This window comes from Chlamydotis macqueenii, chromosome 2, assembly GCF_036417535.1.
Source record: "Chlamydotis macqueenii isolate bChlMac1 chromosome 2, bChlMac1.mat, whole genome shotgun sequence".
NCBI classification, from domain to species: domain Eukaryota; kingdom Metazoa; phylum Chordata; class Aves; order Otidiformes; family Otididae; genus Chlamydotis; species Chlamydotis macqueenii.
In genome coordinates, this window is record NC_141557.1 from 39,126,616 (window position 1) to 39,141,889 (window position 15,274).

At 40.4% G+C, this 15,274-nt stretch overlaps 1 protein-coding gene across 5 annotated transcripts in view; it reads left to right on the forward strand.

Annotated features, from left to right (window-relative positions):
• The window catches only part of KAT2B (lysine acetyltransferase 2B), a 44,143-nt gene that overhangs the window by 16,179 nt on the left and 12,690 nt on the right, over positions 1-15,274 (forward strand). For 4 of the 5 annotated variants that reach the window (XM_086742661.1, XM_086742660.1, XM_086742658.1 and 1 more), the window contains exons 6-11: positions 1,677-1,868; positions 4,351-4,457; positions 6,169-6,294; positions 8,631-8,766; positions 10,226-10,441; positions 13,390-13,516. In XM_086742661.1, coding sequence (XP_086598787.1) covers positions 1,677-1,868; positions 4,351-4,457; positions 6,169-6,294; positions 8,631-8,766; positions 10,226-10,441; positions 13,390-13,516 — 904 coding nt within the window. Of the gene's footprint in view, positions 1-1,676; positions 1,869-4,350; positions 4,458-6,168; positions 6,295-8,630; positions 8,768-10,225; positions 10,442-13,389; positions 13,517-15,274 lie in introns of all 5 variants that reach the window. The other variant, XM_086742659.1, reaches the window with a different exon arrangement.

A 15,274-nucleotide genomic window follows, 5' to 3' on the forward strand; every position in this document is an offset into this window, starting at 1 on the left:
CAGCAGCAGCTGACCAGCTCACGTCTCTGTCAGCACACCTGTTCCCAGGAATGGCCAGGGACGTTTTTCCTGGCTGAGGATGAGCATCACCTTCTGCCCACTTTCCTGGTGGCCTTTCCTCTGACAAACCTCAGCTCTGTGAAGGAAAACAGCAAACTCTGGTGTGAGTTGAGGCCGTGGCTGGTGATACAGCAGGCTGGGCTGTGTCTGTGTCCAACCGGAATGCTCTGAGAGGACTTGTCACCTCAAATAATGACCTGGCGTAAAGTAACCGATAATCCGTGGGGCTCCAAAGACGATGTTTGTTGGGTCATTGACCTCCATTTGTTTGTGATACAGATGTCAGATAGCCAGGGCTGATTGGAGTCAACTTTTATTAGGAATTAACAGCTAGCATTGGCTTCGGTTGGTAATTTTTGTTGTTAATGATTTTGTGGCTTGTGGTTTCTCAAACCTTCCTGCCCACGGTCCCTAAGGTTCCCTCCAACCCAAAGTGCCACCTCTTTCCATCTGATCTAACCTGTCAGTGTGAGCTTCTCCCCTCCGCTGTGTTCAGGGCACTGCTCTGGTTGCTGAGGAAGCCACTGTGCACGCCATGGGTGCACCTCATGAGTTCTTGCGGTCACCGACTTCATGTGAAAACCTGATGATTTGAGTGAAACTATATCAGAGTTTCACACTCATCCTTGTATTTTGAGAGGTGTGATTTATCAGCCAAGAACAGGGAGTGGAGGTCTGTGAACAACTGTGTCTGACAACTCTTTTGCAACTCCTGTATTTGCAAAGATTAAGACATGAGAGTTTGGGAGAGCATTTTGAGACAGGCTGTAGTTTGGGTCTGGATGAGAAAACCAGTGCAGGATCCAGCACAGTCTGTTGCATCCAATTCTTAACTTGTTTTTTAATTGTTGGAGCTTTCATAGTGGTTGTGGTCTGATTCTGCTAAATCTACAGAAGCTGTTGACTGTTCACTTACACGCAGATACTGAAATCTTGTTTATAAAATTAACAGATATTGTGACTTACATAGTCAGTGTACTTCTGATCTACCTCTTCAGTCTCATGATCCCTTTTTTGAGAAGAGTAACACGACATGCTGTATTTTCATATGTACTTCTTAATGCGAACTCATTACAGAGGGAGTTACTGGTAAATGAAGGAGTATTGGGTCAGGGAGTAATGGGAAAAAGCCAGCTGGTGAGAGAGCAGAGTGGGAGTCCAGTCAGACTGGGATGGAGCTGGTTAGAAGTGTCATGCCTTTTGTGTCTGTGTGGGGAAATGCAGACATTTACAGAGGAGAAAATGGGCCCAGGCTAAGGGTCTTTGGAGTCGCAGGCAGGAGACACGAGAGGCTAAATGAATGAGCTGTGGAGAGAATCCCTGACATCAACGCGAATTTTATGTGATCTGTGGTTATTATCTGGAACAAGAGCACTTTGTGGAAGCTAGACTGCAGAGGAAAAGAATATATGGAAACTTAAAAAGTACTTGGCTGTCATTTCTTTAAAAAACTGAGCAATATAAATGCTGCTTAACTCTGTCCAGACTCGGTGTAGAACTGATTTATATGGTCATATAGCTCTCAGCTGCGTTATAAACGATGTGGGTAGTGGTTTTATTACGTTAATTCATATGTTAGATGGTGATAATTATTTGGCTTTTATTCCCCTTTACAGGTGGCTTTGTTATTGCAATGTTCCTCAGTTCTGTGACAGTCTACCTCGGTATGAAACCACCCAGGTTTTCGGTAGGACATTGCTTCGCTCTGTTTTTACTGTAATGAGACGGCAACTGCTGGAGCAGGCCAGGCAAGAAAAAGACAAGCTTCCTCAAGAGAAACGAACACTAATCCTCACTCATTTTCCAAAGTAAGGGGTTGCAATGTGCCTGCATTCAAGGTTAACCACTAGTATGCAACTTTGGCATGGAAATAGAAAAATTACCTGCGGCTTAAAATTACTTCTCCTTTTATTGAGTAACAAGTAGATACTGCAGCTGTCTTTTCTGCCATAGCTTGAACTAATGTACTTGGTGTACACAAATGCTTGCTTGGCTTTGTCCTAGGGCTTTACGTTATAGAAAGGATTATTCCTCTTGCTGGGGGATTCTGCTTATTGCCTATTAGAAGGTGTTGTTGGTCACTTACTTTCTTTTTCTGTAGTCCTTGGAAGCCACATAGTCCAGATCTCTGAAAACATATGCTTGCTTCTGATTTGTGATGGAGCAGTAAAAAAGGGAGTGTTATACTGGAGTTTATATACACCTAAGAATTTCAGTTTAATTAAACATTGCAGTAGGGAAAAAGTATGAAGCTGCATCAATGAATCCTAAACTCAGGAATTTCGTATTAACTATTTGTTCCAGTACTGGACTATTGATGACAATCTCTCTCAATTAAACAACAACCATTACGTATTTCATGACTTGTCTTGAAACATGCTCAACTTTGACAGGCCTTAATTTTAAACATTTTACTGCTGGTTAAGGGTGTTGGTGACAGGATCATTCATTGTATACTTCCTATTAAAATAGCGTATCACTTCAAAAATATTCTTATTTGTGAGGATGGCTTGGCTCTCTAGCCCATATTTTGAAAGTCTGTTCCTCCTGACACCAGTGGAACTGAACCTACAGGATTGCTGGTGGCACTGATGCTGTGCAAACTACTGTCTGGGGCTGGAGTTGGGTTAGTGCTCAGGGGAACAAAAAACAATATGAGCTTTCCAAAGCTGGGTAGAGCCGGGATTTGTTGCTCCTACTATTATTAATAGTGGCTTTTACCACTTTGAAGAATGTAAACTCTCTCTGGAGTAGACTGTTATGAATACAGGAGTGTTTGTGTATATCTGGGAATAGGATCATGATCTGGCCCTAAAGTAGGTATAAAAAAAAGGATTTAACACCACATTGATACAAGGAGCAGATTTGCAGAGGAAGGAGGTGTGCATACGTTTCCACTGCCTTTTACAGCCTAGTTAAGTAATTTGAAATGCATTATTATTCACTGCAGTTCCTCTTAATATTCTGCGAGGAAAAAAAGAAAGACAAGCACCGTTTGCTGATGGTCTGTGGGAAATATGAATAGCATTTTAAATCTTTTATGGGCCGTGCTCGTCTGAAGCATTTGTCTCTCTGCTGGTGTTGCACAGTGTGAACCCGATGGAGGAGCTGCTGCTCAGAGTGCGGAGCAGGTGCCTGGTTTCAGTGCAGGGCTCCCGGCTGCGCTGGCTGCTCTGTCCCGGGCAAAGGGAGCACCCACAGGTTATGTCTCTGTGTGCCCAGGAAACAGTCACCGAGGGGTCTGAGCGCAGAGTCTCTGTGCTTGCCTGTAAAGGTGGCGTTTGCTAAAGTTTAATTTGTGTTCTCCTCCACCACAGATGGTCAAATAGCTGTTACAAACTTTTTAGCCATAGATAGCAGGAAGCATCACGCATGGCGGTGCTTAGGTATAAATGGCCTATATATAAAATACAAGAGTAGGACTTGATCCTGAAAATCCTTATCTTGTTTGAGAAAGTCTTACTCAACAGTCCTGTTGGTTTCAGCTGGACAGTTTCTATACATATAGATGACTCTGGAGAGTAAAAATGTGTCGTGTCAACTTCTGGTCTGAAAATCCCTTTTGTGCAAAGCAGCTGTGGGATAAGCAGCTATCTTGCTTTTGAAAGGGAACTGATGTATTTGCCCTGTGAAGGCAGGCATGCTGGATAGTCTGATCTGTGGAATTTCTCTCACACATAATAATGCTAAAAGAGGTTTAAAGTCATGGTGTTTCTGTAAGTGCACCAAAGTAAGATTAAAAATACTGTTATGCAGGCACAAACATGCAATTAAATGTTACAGTAGCACACTTAAAGGAATGAAAATATCTTCCTAAAAGCAATGTTATTAACTAACACTGTGATTTTATAAATCTGTAAGAGGCAGAAAGCAAATGCATCTGCAAAACACTGGTTTATCAAAATAGACATGTCACTGCGTAACATGAGTACCTTGGCATCTGTCAACTCATAGCTTTCTTATCAGTGTACAGTTTTGTTCTATAAAAGTAGTTTGTAACTGTTTCTTTCTGCATTTGCAAATTAGGTAAATATTGCTTATAATCAACTATACATTTTCATATCTGAAAGCACTCTACTGAATTAAGATACTTAATGTCTAGTCTGGCTTGTGATTTTGTGTGTGTGTGTGTTTGTTTATTTTTCTTAAAGAAATTGACCAACAGCTTTTTATTACTGAATCATTAAATACTTTTCAATTTCTTTTGAAAAGTTGCAAATGCTTATTCTGAAGAAGAACCTGTTTTGGATGATTCTATTGAGCTAATATTTCACCTGATTTTGTGCCTAGGTTTCTGTCGATGCTGGAAGAAGAAGTGTACAGCCAGAATTCTCCCATTTGGGATCAGGATTTCATGGTGTCTAGTTCCCGAACTGGCCAGCTAGGAATCCAGACAGGTAATTTGCATTTAGTGATGGGTTAGGGAGCACCTGAATATAGAGATAAACCTGTACAAATGATGAATTCTATGGAACAAGACTTAGATATGCTTTATAAATATAGCTTTATAAATACCAGGCTATACTGAAATTTCTCTGCCTTGAGTAAGCACAGGTGTCTGACTCTCTGGTGCTTCCTCATATAAAGATCCCATTTTTGACAAGGAAATCCAGCTAGCTGAAGGTGCCAGTGGGACAGACTGGGTGCTGAGGCAAATCGCCCAAGTGTTCAAGCAGCCCAAGCAGTTTCAATGTGGGAAGTGAGAGTGGTCAGTGGCTAAATGGCCGTGGTGAGTCACTTCTGGACAGTGGTCCCCTCACATGAGGATCCAGGCCAGTCCTCCGACTCCCTAGAAGTAGGGACGTAGGGACCTTCCACATCAGATGTCTCATTGCCTTTGCACGCATCCCTTTGATTATCTTGAGGTTTTTTTAATGGCTTTTCCTTGCTTTGTTTCTTATTCATGTGCCTCATTGGCTATTCTGCATCTTTATTCACTTTTCCTCAGTTAGGGTAGTGAGGTGTAAGTCATCCCTAAAATTGCAGGGAGACATTGATGATGGTTTTCTTTAACTTTCCCCTTCTCCTCTTCCTTCCTACTCAAAAATCCATTTATGCAGCTCAGGGGTTGACTTCAGTGTTCAGGTATTTAATTCCATATTTTGTAACAATTCAGTATTTTGAATTAATTGTTGGTTATCCTTTGAACAAAACCATCATGTCAGCACTTTATCTGATAGTAAATTTCCTAGAGTAGTAGGGAAATTCCACTGTGACAGATACAGGCGCTTTTTTTTTGTGAGAAATTGCCAGTCTGTACCATGAACTGGTGAATGATGCCTTAGGCACAAGTTCATTGCAACTCTAAAATCATGTTGTTCTCAGAGTTCATTCTGCCATGTACATTTCTTCAGTGCTTCATTTTAATGTACACCTCTTAAGCACTGGCACAAATATGGCGCAAAGGAGTTGTTGCTGGTGATGACACCAGGATAAAGGCATGCCAAGAGAAAGACTGTAGATATCCAGACTACGAGCTGTCATTTCAACCCTCCATCTGCCTGCCAGAAGTCCTGACACAAATGAAAACTGGATGATTTGGGATGAGTGTTTAAAAAAAAAAAAATAGAGACAGTAGAGAGAGAGAGAGGTATTAGTCTGTGGCCTTTTAAGATAATAATTTCATCCTCTTAACTGGTGCAACAGCTTCTCCCTTTATTGAGTCTGATTTGTCCAACCAGTCTTTGAACACTGTTAAAATGGACAGCTGAAGCTGAATGATGAAATTTGCTTTTCAGTAGACCCCCACAAAAAGCTTTTTCATGAGGTTGAATGCCAGCAGACTTGGCAGGTGTGTGAAGGAAGTTTGTTTTCTTAGCTTGTGCTCAGCACTGTGGAATAATAAAGCCTGATATTTGCAATAAAGTAAAGCTAACTCTTGTCATCCAGCAGTAATACGGTCCCTCATTAGGTAGAAGTTTAGAAAAATATGTTGAGATAAAGCTCTAATGTCTCTGCTTGTGAACTGGTGTCATTGCTCTGTTGCACAACGTTAGCTGTTACTTCTCAGGTGGCGGGTGTGAAGTTGGGTCCCCTCATTGTGACAATCAGCACTGTAATGGGTTCCATGTCCTGATATTTTTGTGTTTGTCTTTTATGCCGTTGCAGTTATCAGTCCTCCTCCGGTAGCAAGATCTGTTTCATACAGTGCAAGCCCTTCATCTCTGGACCAACCCAGCAGTGGGAATATGAGTCCGGCTTGCAAGGTTTCTTCTGCCCTTGACACAAACCTAGGTAATGAAGAGGGAGACTTGCTTTCGGACTTCTGTCAGTGTTATCAGTAGTTGCAGTATATGGTGACCATTGCCTTCACGACCTTGAGGTGTTATTGCTAAAAGACATACACACACCTTTTTTTTTTTTCTCCACTATGGTAATGTTTAACTAGCAGAAATTACAATTGTATTTGAAAAAAAACCCTTGGTGTGTTTAAATTAAGTTAAAATGAAGAAAGGTCTGCTGGTGTCAGAGGCTGTTGAAAAACACTTTACTTGGAGTACATGTCTTATAAGCCATGAAGAAGAGTTTAGTTTAAATAAAGACAGATTAGAACGTGCCATTGTGGTTATTTTTTTTTTTAATCTTTGAAGATACTGAGCAATATTATTTGAGCAATAAAGAGAAGCACAAACACACCAGCCAGGTTAAATTTAAAACCTGAATGAGGTCAGGTTAAAAACAAAAAAGTGTGGGGGGAAAAAAGTTGTTGAATGCATAAATTCTCCTAATAAATCCGTTTTTAAACACCTCGGGATTAATGAGCCTGTCAAGAGAGTTTGTAGGTCAGAGAGATGATCATGAGCTCGTGTAAAGTCCTCAAGGAAGCAGAAAGAGCTAAATGAATTCTTAGCCTCAGTGTTCACTATAGAGAAACTTAAGGTGGCTTCTAAATGGCAGCTTTCTTTGAGACACAAATTGGGAAGTGGTCTTAAAAGTGGGAAAGAGAAGATTTTTTTTTTAATTACACATCAGCAAAATGAGTAGTAAGTAGTCATTATAAGAATTATATTTTTTGAGAGTGTGAAAAGAAATATGGAATTGACAAACTAATTATTAAGTTGTGCAGCTGAGCTGTCATTGAAATTGCCCTCTGCGCTACAAAATTGAAACACACAGATGCAAAACTAGTTTTTAAAGGATTTCTAAGAGAATTCAGGAAACTGTCAATTGTAAGTCTCCTAGTTCAGACAATTAGAAGAAACAATAATAAACTGATTAAGAATGGAATTAATAAATGTCTGAGTAATGGGATGTGGAAATTCAGTGTGCCTTTTCTAGAACTCATGAATTGTACATATCTGTGAAGGAAGTGGTGAGTATTTGGAAAGAGTTTTGTGTACCTGGATTTCCAGAAGCTTTTGATGAACTGCTGAAAAAAAATTATATTTTAAAACAAGAAATTAATCCCTTGGAAAATAAGAAGGAAAGTCCATTCACATATGAATAACTGTTTTAAAAACTGAGGAATAAAGAACAGGAATAAACTGTTTCCACAATGAAGAGAGGTTAACAGTAAAATTGCATTGTTAAGAAAACAATTGTACTGCTTGAAAGTCTGAAAAGGGCAATGAAGAGTTTGATCCTCATATATTTAGAGTGCTATAACTCTGGAAAAACAATCTCTACAATATATGTAAAATAGTGGGCATAGTGGGCCCTAAACCACCTGGTCGTTTCAGAAAGATCTTAAGCTATTGTTGGATTTTCTTTTTTGGGGAGGGAGGAAACAAACAAACAAACAAAACCAAATCAACTTAATCTCACGGCTAAGTGCTGGTCACAAAGGCGAATTTCTGCATCCTGGCTCTGGCAATGACCAGTAGTAGATCTTTAGGAAAAGAACACACAAACAAGGTAACCATGGAGTAATATTTCTGTTTGTATGCTTTCCTAGTATTTGGCAGTTTGCTGCTTGGATAAATCCTGAGCTAGCAGCTGGCTCTGTCAATACTATTGTACCCACTAGCCCTTGCTGGATTTTTCTTTCATGAATTTGTTAACTAGTTGCTTTTGCTATATTACATGTTAGTCTGCAGTTAGTAGAGCAGTTAATAATTAACATGATATATTTTGAATTGGAAACTTCATGTAGATTTTCTAAGTCAAATATGTATGAAGTGCTGCTTGGTTTACAAAAAGGATGAAAGAAATCTTTAATGGATACTTAATTCCAGTGAATTCCAAAACAAGATTTCATATTGTCCAAAAGTATGCACTATAATTTGTGTATTGAGCACTGACTTTCCAAGACAGCAGTACAAAGGTTCACTGCAGAGGATGCTGAAGCAAAAAGAGAAGCAAATAGTTTCACTGTGAATTTACAGAGGTATAAGAGAAGGAGAGGTATATTCATCCTGCTTCATGCTAATATCCCAGCACAAAGACAAAATTGCAGCAGTGGTAAGTGGTGTTTGGATTGCATTTCTTTGTCTTTCTCCCCTTTTATAGGGATTAAAAAAAAATCCCTTAAACTTGGCATACAATTAAAGAATATAGCAAAAGTGCTAGACTTCACGGTGCTAGTCTGTGACAGTTTGGTTGCTCTAATTTGTCCTGGTTTTGTTTTATAGGGGAAAAGAGAAAAAATAATGAACCCTATTCTCTGGAGGATTCAAAAAGACCAAGGGTTGTAGGAGATATTCCTATTGAGTTAATCAATGAAGTAATGTCAACAATTACAGATCCTGCAGCAATGCTTGGGCCAGAGGTGAGAAATATATAGACCTGGTCTGTTTGTAAATGGTCTGTTTTCAATAAATGTTCCACATGGCTGGAGTATGGTAAGCTAAGAGTGTACGAAACTTATCATGCTGTCAGTAAGAAAAATAGAGACTTTCAAAGAGTATGATTAGGTGAGCAAAAAATATTGATTAAATGCATCATTAACGTGAAGAATAGTTCCACAATTTTTTTAATGCATTGTGTACCATTTGCAAAGAAACTTGGAAACTAGTGATAGTAAAAAAGTAAATCCCAGCTTATTTTGGAGGATACTTTTGTTACATAACAATTCCAGAGTATGCTTTTTATTGTTTGTCATGGATGTAGGTCATAAGACAAGGTAAATGGGGTTCAAATATTGCAGCAGAATGAAAGATCTAAAGTTAAAACCTCTATGTAGTGCAGAAGGGCTGATCTAAACAGTTATTTGCTCTGTCTTCCACAGTTGCTCTTTTTTACTGCTGCAAAAGAAAAACAAACAGAACTGCAGAATTGTGCCATGTACAGAATTGCACACTTTTTTTTTTGGCTGGCTTTTCCTCCTTCTGTTCCCTTCGCCAGGCTATGTTTTGCCAGCAGCTCTTGTTTGCCAAGATTTAGCTAGAGACTGCTGAAGATTTGGAACCACCTACATTTCTTACTCAAACAGTATACTGTGACTGATGGCTCTGCACATTAGAAATGCCGTGCCAGTCTGGCTGTTGAGGCTGGCAGTGACTAGAAACACAGCAGCCAAACTTTGCTCTAAAAAGTAAACAGTATGTGCATGCATTGCACAATGTTTTGGCATTGTAAAATGATCTTGCAAAAAAAAAAGTTAAATAAATTGTCTGTATTAATTTCATCTCTGTTTAAATATATGGATGAAATTGCTAGATGTGTAACAGCAAGATCAATAGGAATTCAAATGTTCTCTTTAGGCTCTTACAATAGTGGCATAGATAGTGGAAAGCACTACTAAAATTAAAAACTATGATTTTGTCTGCATAGCCATTAAAATATGTGATTTGCAGTATGTGTAGGTGAATCCACTACTTTTGTCCAAGCTGGCTAGACTAAACAAAATATGAAAACTTAGTGGCATAAGCTTCAACTGGATGCATGCTGTCCCTTGAGAGATTTTGGAACTTGTTGAGTCATAACCGTAGCTGTTGTTACCTAATCTTTACCAAGAGATGTTTGAATAAGCCTTTGTACACTTAGTATAGACTTATATCCAGTTCATTTGATGGTGTAATTCCTGCTAAGAAAAGGTAATCACAGAATCAGAAAATAGTTGTGATTGCAAGGGACCTTTAAAGGTCATCTAGTCCAATCACTGTCAGCTCTGTTTTTGTAAAAAGATGGCTTGGAACAAAGAGCAGGTTTAATTTGTTTGTTTGTTAAGCCTGTTCTGTCAGAGGACATGAAATCTCCAAAACGTGATTTTGTTCCTCTTTCGTGCGGTACAGACCAACTTCCTCTCGGCACACTCGGCCCGGGATGAGGCGGCAAGGCTGGAGGAGCGTAGAGGGGTGATTGAATTCCACGTGGTTGGCAACTCCCTGAACCAAAAGCCCAATAAGAAGATCATGATGTGGCTGGTTGGTTTGCAGAACGTGTTCTCCCATCAGCTTCCTCGAATGCCAAAGGAGTACATCACGCGCTTGGTCTTTGATCCGTGAGTGCTGCTGGAGAGGGGTTTGGCAAGTGAGACCAAGAGAGCTTGGTGCTGGTAGCAGACAGTGGTGTAGGAAGGGACCAGCCGAGGTGGCATGGAGGGCAGCTCTGCCCATGATACCCTTTTGCCATCTTTTCAAGCCCCTGTAGCACCTGGCCAATGTAACTGGATTGTATCTAAATACCATCTCAGTGGCTGTGTTAATGACAAGTGGCTTCTTGTTGTGGAATGTGGGCCTGTGGGGAAGGCTCCTACCTATCTTGTGCTTTCCAATGTTAGAACTGAAAGTCAGAAAGTAATTATGGTGCTTTTTAGTGTTTTCCAGGCCCCTGCTAACTTGTAGGCTGCTCTATCCTCTGTCTCTGATCATGAAGAAAGCAGCATTTAAGTCAGCGTGGGAGAAATCACTCCTCACCCAAGCACATTGTTTTTTTCTTTATCAGTGCAAGTTTCCTTGCTTTATCAGTGCAAGTCTTGCTTTGGGTACAACTCTACACCACATGTACTTGAAAAGAGACACATTGGCTGTAGGAACATCCAGAGGTTGCACATGGTCCTTCACCTAACCTAGTGTCCTGACTGAGTTGCTCCTGTGCTGTTCAAGCAGAGAGGGAGGTTCTCCTCAGAAGTATTCACTTTTCCAGTGTTGTGTTTCCTGCAGAGCCTGCTTCCTCCCAACCAGTATGATCTCCCAGAATTTCTGCCTCTGAACAATCCATGCCCAATGGTAGCCTAGGGGTTTGCTGTACTGGCTGCAGCACTTCACAGTGGAGGATGCCTATGGGCTCGTTGCTGTGTGTCAGCAGAGACCTTGAGGAACTCTGACTGAACTGATCGCAGCCAACTACCCAGCCTGGTTTGTGGAATAGCCTTTCTCCACCACTGGTGGCTTTTGTCTTTGTGCTTGATAGTATAGCTGCAGCAGTTATGAAAACATATATGGAATAATTTCCTCTGCTTTTAGGCTCGCTAGCATTCACTCAGCATTACTCTCTCGGTGCCCATAAACGCTGCTGCTGTATCTGTGCCTGAAGCACAAACAGCCCAGTGCTGGGGACTGTTGGACAGGACTTTGGTCTCCAGGCACAGGAGACTGATCTTGAGGCCTTCTCCTAGGTTCTTCAGAGGTGAACAGCACTGTTCTTGTGAGGGCCACCAGCAGTTCAGACTCTTACCTCTCCTGTGTTGGGGTAAGCACTGCTCGGTTGAGAGAGAGAGGCAGAATCAAGATCTTGTCTGAGTTTAGGAGCCTTAGCAGCACTGTGATCTCAAGCAGAGGCTACTGGTTGAAGAAGCCAGGTTTCCTCATAACTGAACATCAAAGCAAAATTTTGAAGTAGTGATGTTGAGCCATGACCACCTTCTGGAGCTTTAGACTGAGTATTAGGAAAAATTTCTTCACTGGAAGGGTTGTCAAGCACTGGAACAGGCTGCCCAGGGAAGTTGTGGAGTCACCATCCCTGGAGATATTTAAAAGACGTGTAGATGTGGAGCTTAAGGAGGGGTTTAGTGGTTGGACCTGGCAGTGCTAGATTAACTGTTGGACTTGATGATCTTAAAGGTCTTTCCTAATCTAAACGACTCTATGATTCTATGTTTTTTCTAGGTTGTCCCTTATTGGGAAAGACTCTTCTAGTAGGCTGAGAGGAACTGCTGGTAGTTTAAGTGATCTTCAGTATAGATATCTGTCTGGAGAGCAGCTTGTGCTTTAGAAAGAGGTATGGATAGTTCTACAGCAAGAAAATGCTCTCCTTTGTGTGCCTGTGGCAGACAGTTGACCCAAAGGAAGTGAAGCACATTGCCTGGACAGTTCGGAGAACCCCAGCATCTGGTGTAAATCTCCATAAACACACACTGGGGACCTCTGCTGAGTAGTGGGTACACACAAACTTACATCAAGTAGGAGATACTGGGGTCCAACAGTTGTCTTCCCAAATTTCTTTCACCTACTACGTTGCTTACTATTGCCTTTAATGTTCTTATTTCTGAAGTGCCCATCCTTACTGAATCTTGTTGCTTAAACAACTCAAACATAAGGAAACAAAATTAAAAGTTCAAGGTACTACATTGCTGCTGTCATTCCACAAATAAAAAGCACCAAAATAAGTACAAGAAAAAGGAATTCATGAAATGTATAAAATCTCCTTCAACAGCGGCACATAAAATATAACTACTCTTCAGATTACCTTTTTTTTTTGGAAGGGGCTCGCTTTTGGCACTAACCTTCCCCCTGAAAAAAAAAAAAAAAGCTATCTTCCGTAAATTTACTGTATTGTTTATACAATTTATGTGATGATACTGTGTATTGAGTAAGCTGGAGAACAGGTGCAGTGTAAATCTTTCCAGACCTTGAGGATGACACTGAAATTCTTAATGCTTGACACAAGCATTCAGATTGCACCTTGTTATATCTTTCCCAGCAGTCAATATAAATGCAACAGAAATGGATATTTATTCCGTTCTTGATTCAACTAAACATGAAGTATCATTTCTTGCTTCATCAGCTGCATTTGAAACTGATAGCATAGCTGTAGAGAGTGCATGCAAGGAAACAGGAATCCCTTAGAAAAGACTCACTGTCCTGTAACTCCATTAATTTCTAGTTTAGTAAGGGTAAAATCATCCTGAGAACTGTGCAATGGCATAACTTTCAGCAATAGAAGCAATGAAAGCAATACAACTCTTATTTATTGGGCATTATCCTAGTATCTAGGAGTACTTGGCAAGGCCCAGACCTTGCTGCATGAATGATTAATTTTGTGGTAAATTCAAAGCATGATGTTAAAATAGAAACTCTTCTGTAGATACAAGCAGCTGACTTAACAGAGGCATATTCAATTGCATTAGCATCACGGAAAGAAGTGAATCAAGTTTCTGAAAAAGGAGGGTAATAGCACATTATGTACTATGTACATGAATTAAAGTGGCTGTTATTTTTGTCTACTCAGGAAACACAAGACCCTTGCATTAATAAAAGATGGTCGTGTTATCGGTGGTATCTGCTTCCGGATGTTCCCCTCCCAGGGATTTACGGAGATTGTTTTCTGTGCTGTGACTTCCAATGAGCAAGTCAAGGTAAAAATAATTCTCTACGTGAGTTCATTAAATGTATTTGAGTTCCGTTTGCCACTGCATATGCTTGTAATTTTAATAGTCACATTGAATATATTGCAGAGTTTCTGAACAGAATTTGAAAGACAGACTGATTCAGAATATGCTACACAAAAGCTAAAGCACAGATTTAGAATCATCAGCATAATAGCAGGATTACTTCTAATAATAATAATAAAAAAATCTTCCTCAACACAAAAATAGTGATCAGTTGTCTCCCATTCTTGGACTATTCACTCCTCTGTTGTCAGCAATAGTAGCGTAACACCTCATGGTTGACTGAAATAAGTATTGCTTGTGTGTGACAGTAATTCGTGTTCAATCACATTGTGATGTTACATGATTTGAATGAAAATGAGATCTATCCAAAATTTAGGTATAGTTTTGCATCTCAGAACAAGCACATGTGCTATTCTATAAGCTCTTTTTGGAGTTCATTTCACAAAATGTTCTCCGAGTGTTGAGAACTAGCTGCTCTGTTGAGAGAATGTAGAGCACTCTGAATACAGGAGATTTCTCCTGCTTTCCCAGGACTATGGTTAGATCTAACTGTAACCATTTCATTCAGGATTTTGCCTTTAGATGGTGCTGTGGCTTTATGTTTTTCAGTTGAAACTGTTACAGCAGAGATGTGAATTAATTTAGAGTTTGTAGCCGTTGAACACGCAGAAATTGTGTGCCTTGCTTTGAAGGGAAGAGCTCTGAGTGTGGAAGGGTAACACAGTGGGACAGCAAGCCTGTGACAATTTGTAGTACTCTGGTTACATTTGATTTTATTCAACTCTAGTGTTAGAGAGCAGTGGTCTGTCATAGAAGTATTCAAGTGTTTTAGCAAATGTGAACAATAACAGACCATGCTTTAGGTATGTCTGATCTAAGCTTGGATAATTCATAAGGGCTGTTTCCATTCTACTGAAACAACCAACTGCACTACACAAGTTAAGCTGCCAAAGGTGTGTTGTGATTCTCTAGGAATAACCTTTCAGAATATAATCACAGAATCATAGAATAATTTGGGTTGGAGGGGACCTTTTAAGGTCATCTAGTCCAACCCCCCCGCAGAGAGTAGGGACATCTCCAACCAGATCAGGTTGCTCAGAGCCCTGTTCAGTCTGGCCTTGAATATTCCCAGGGATAGGGACATTCAGTCCCACCTCTCTAGGCAACCTGTGCCAGTGTTTTACCACTCTCATTGTAGAAAGTTTCTTCCTTGTATCTAGTCTGAATCTCAGCCTTGTTGAACTTAATGAACTTAAGGAGGTTTGCACGGGCCCACCTCTCCAGCCTGTCAAGGTCCCTCTGGATGGCATCCCTTCTCTCCAGCGTGTCAACCACACCACACTGCTTAGTGTTGTTGGCGAACTTGCAGAGGGTGCACTCAATCCTACTGTCCTTGTTGCCAACAAAGATATTAAACAGTTAATAGAGCAAATAAATCTAACCCCCCCCCCAGAAAGCTTCCCTACGTTGCATATGCACACATAATGCACAATTTCTGCTGTTGCTCTCTGGGTGCCTCACTGTATGTGAAGATCTTTCTGAAAATTGGCCTTCCCACATTCCTATACCTACCAGCAGGTAAATGAGAAAAACTAAATGTTCACATGAGTGAACTGCCTACTGTTGGGAAAAATGAATTCCTATTTTAATTCAATTTGAGGCTGGAGTAAGAAACATGGGTGCTGTTTTCCTTTATATGTGATATTTAAAAGTTGGATTGTT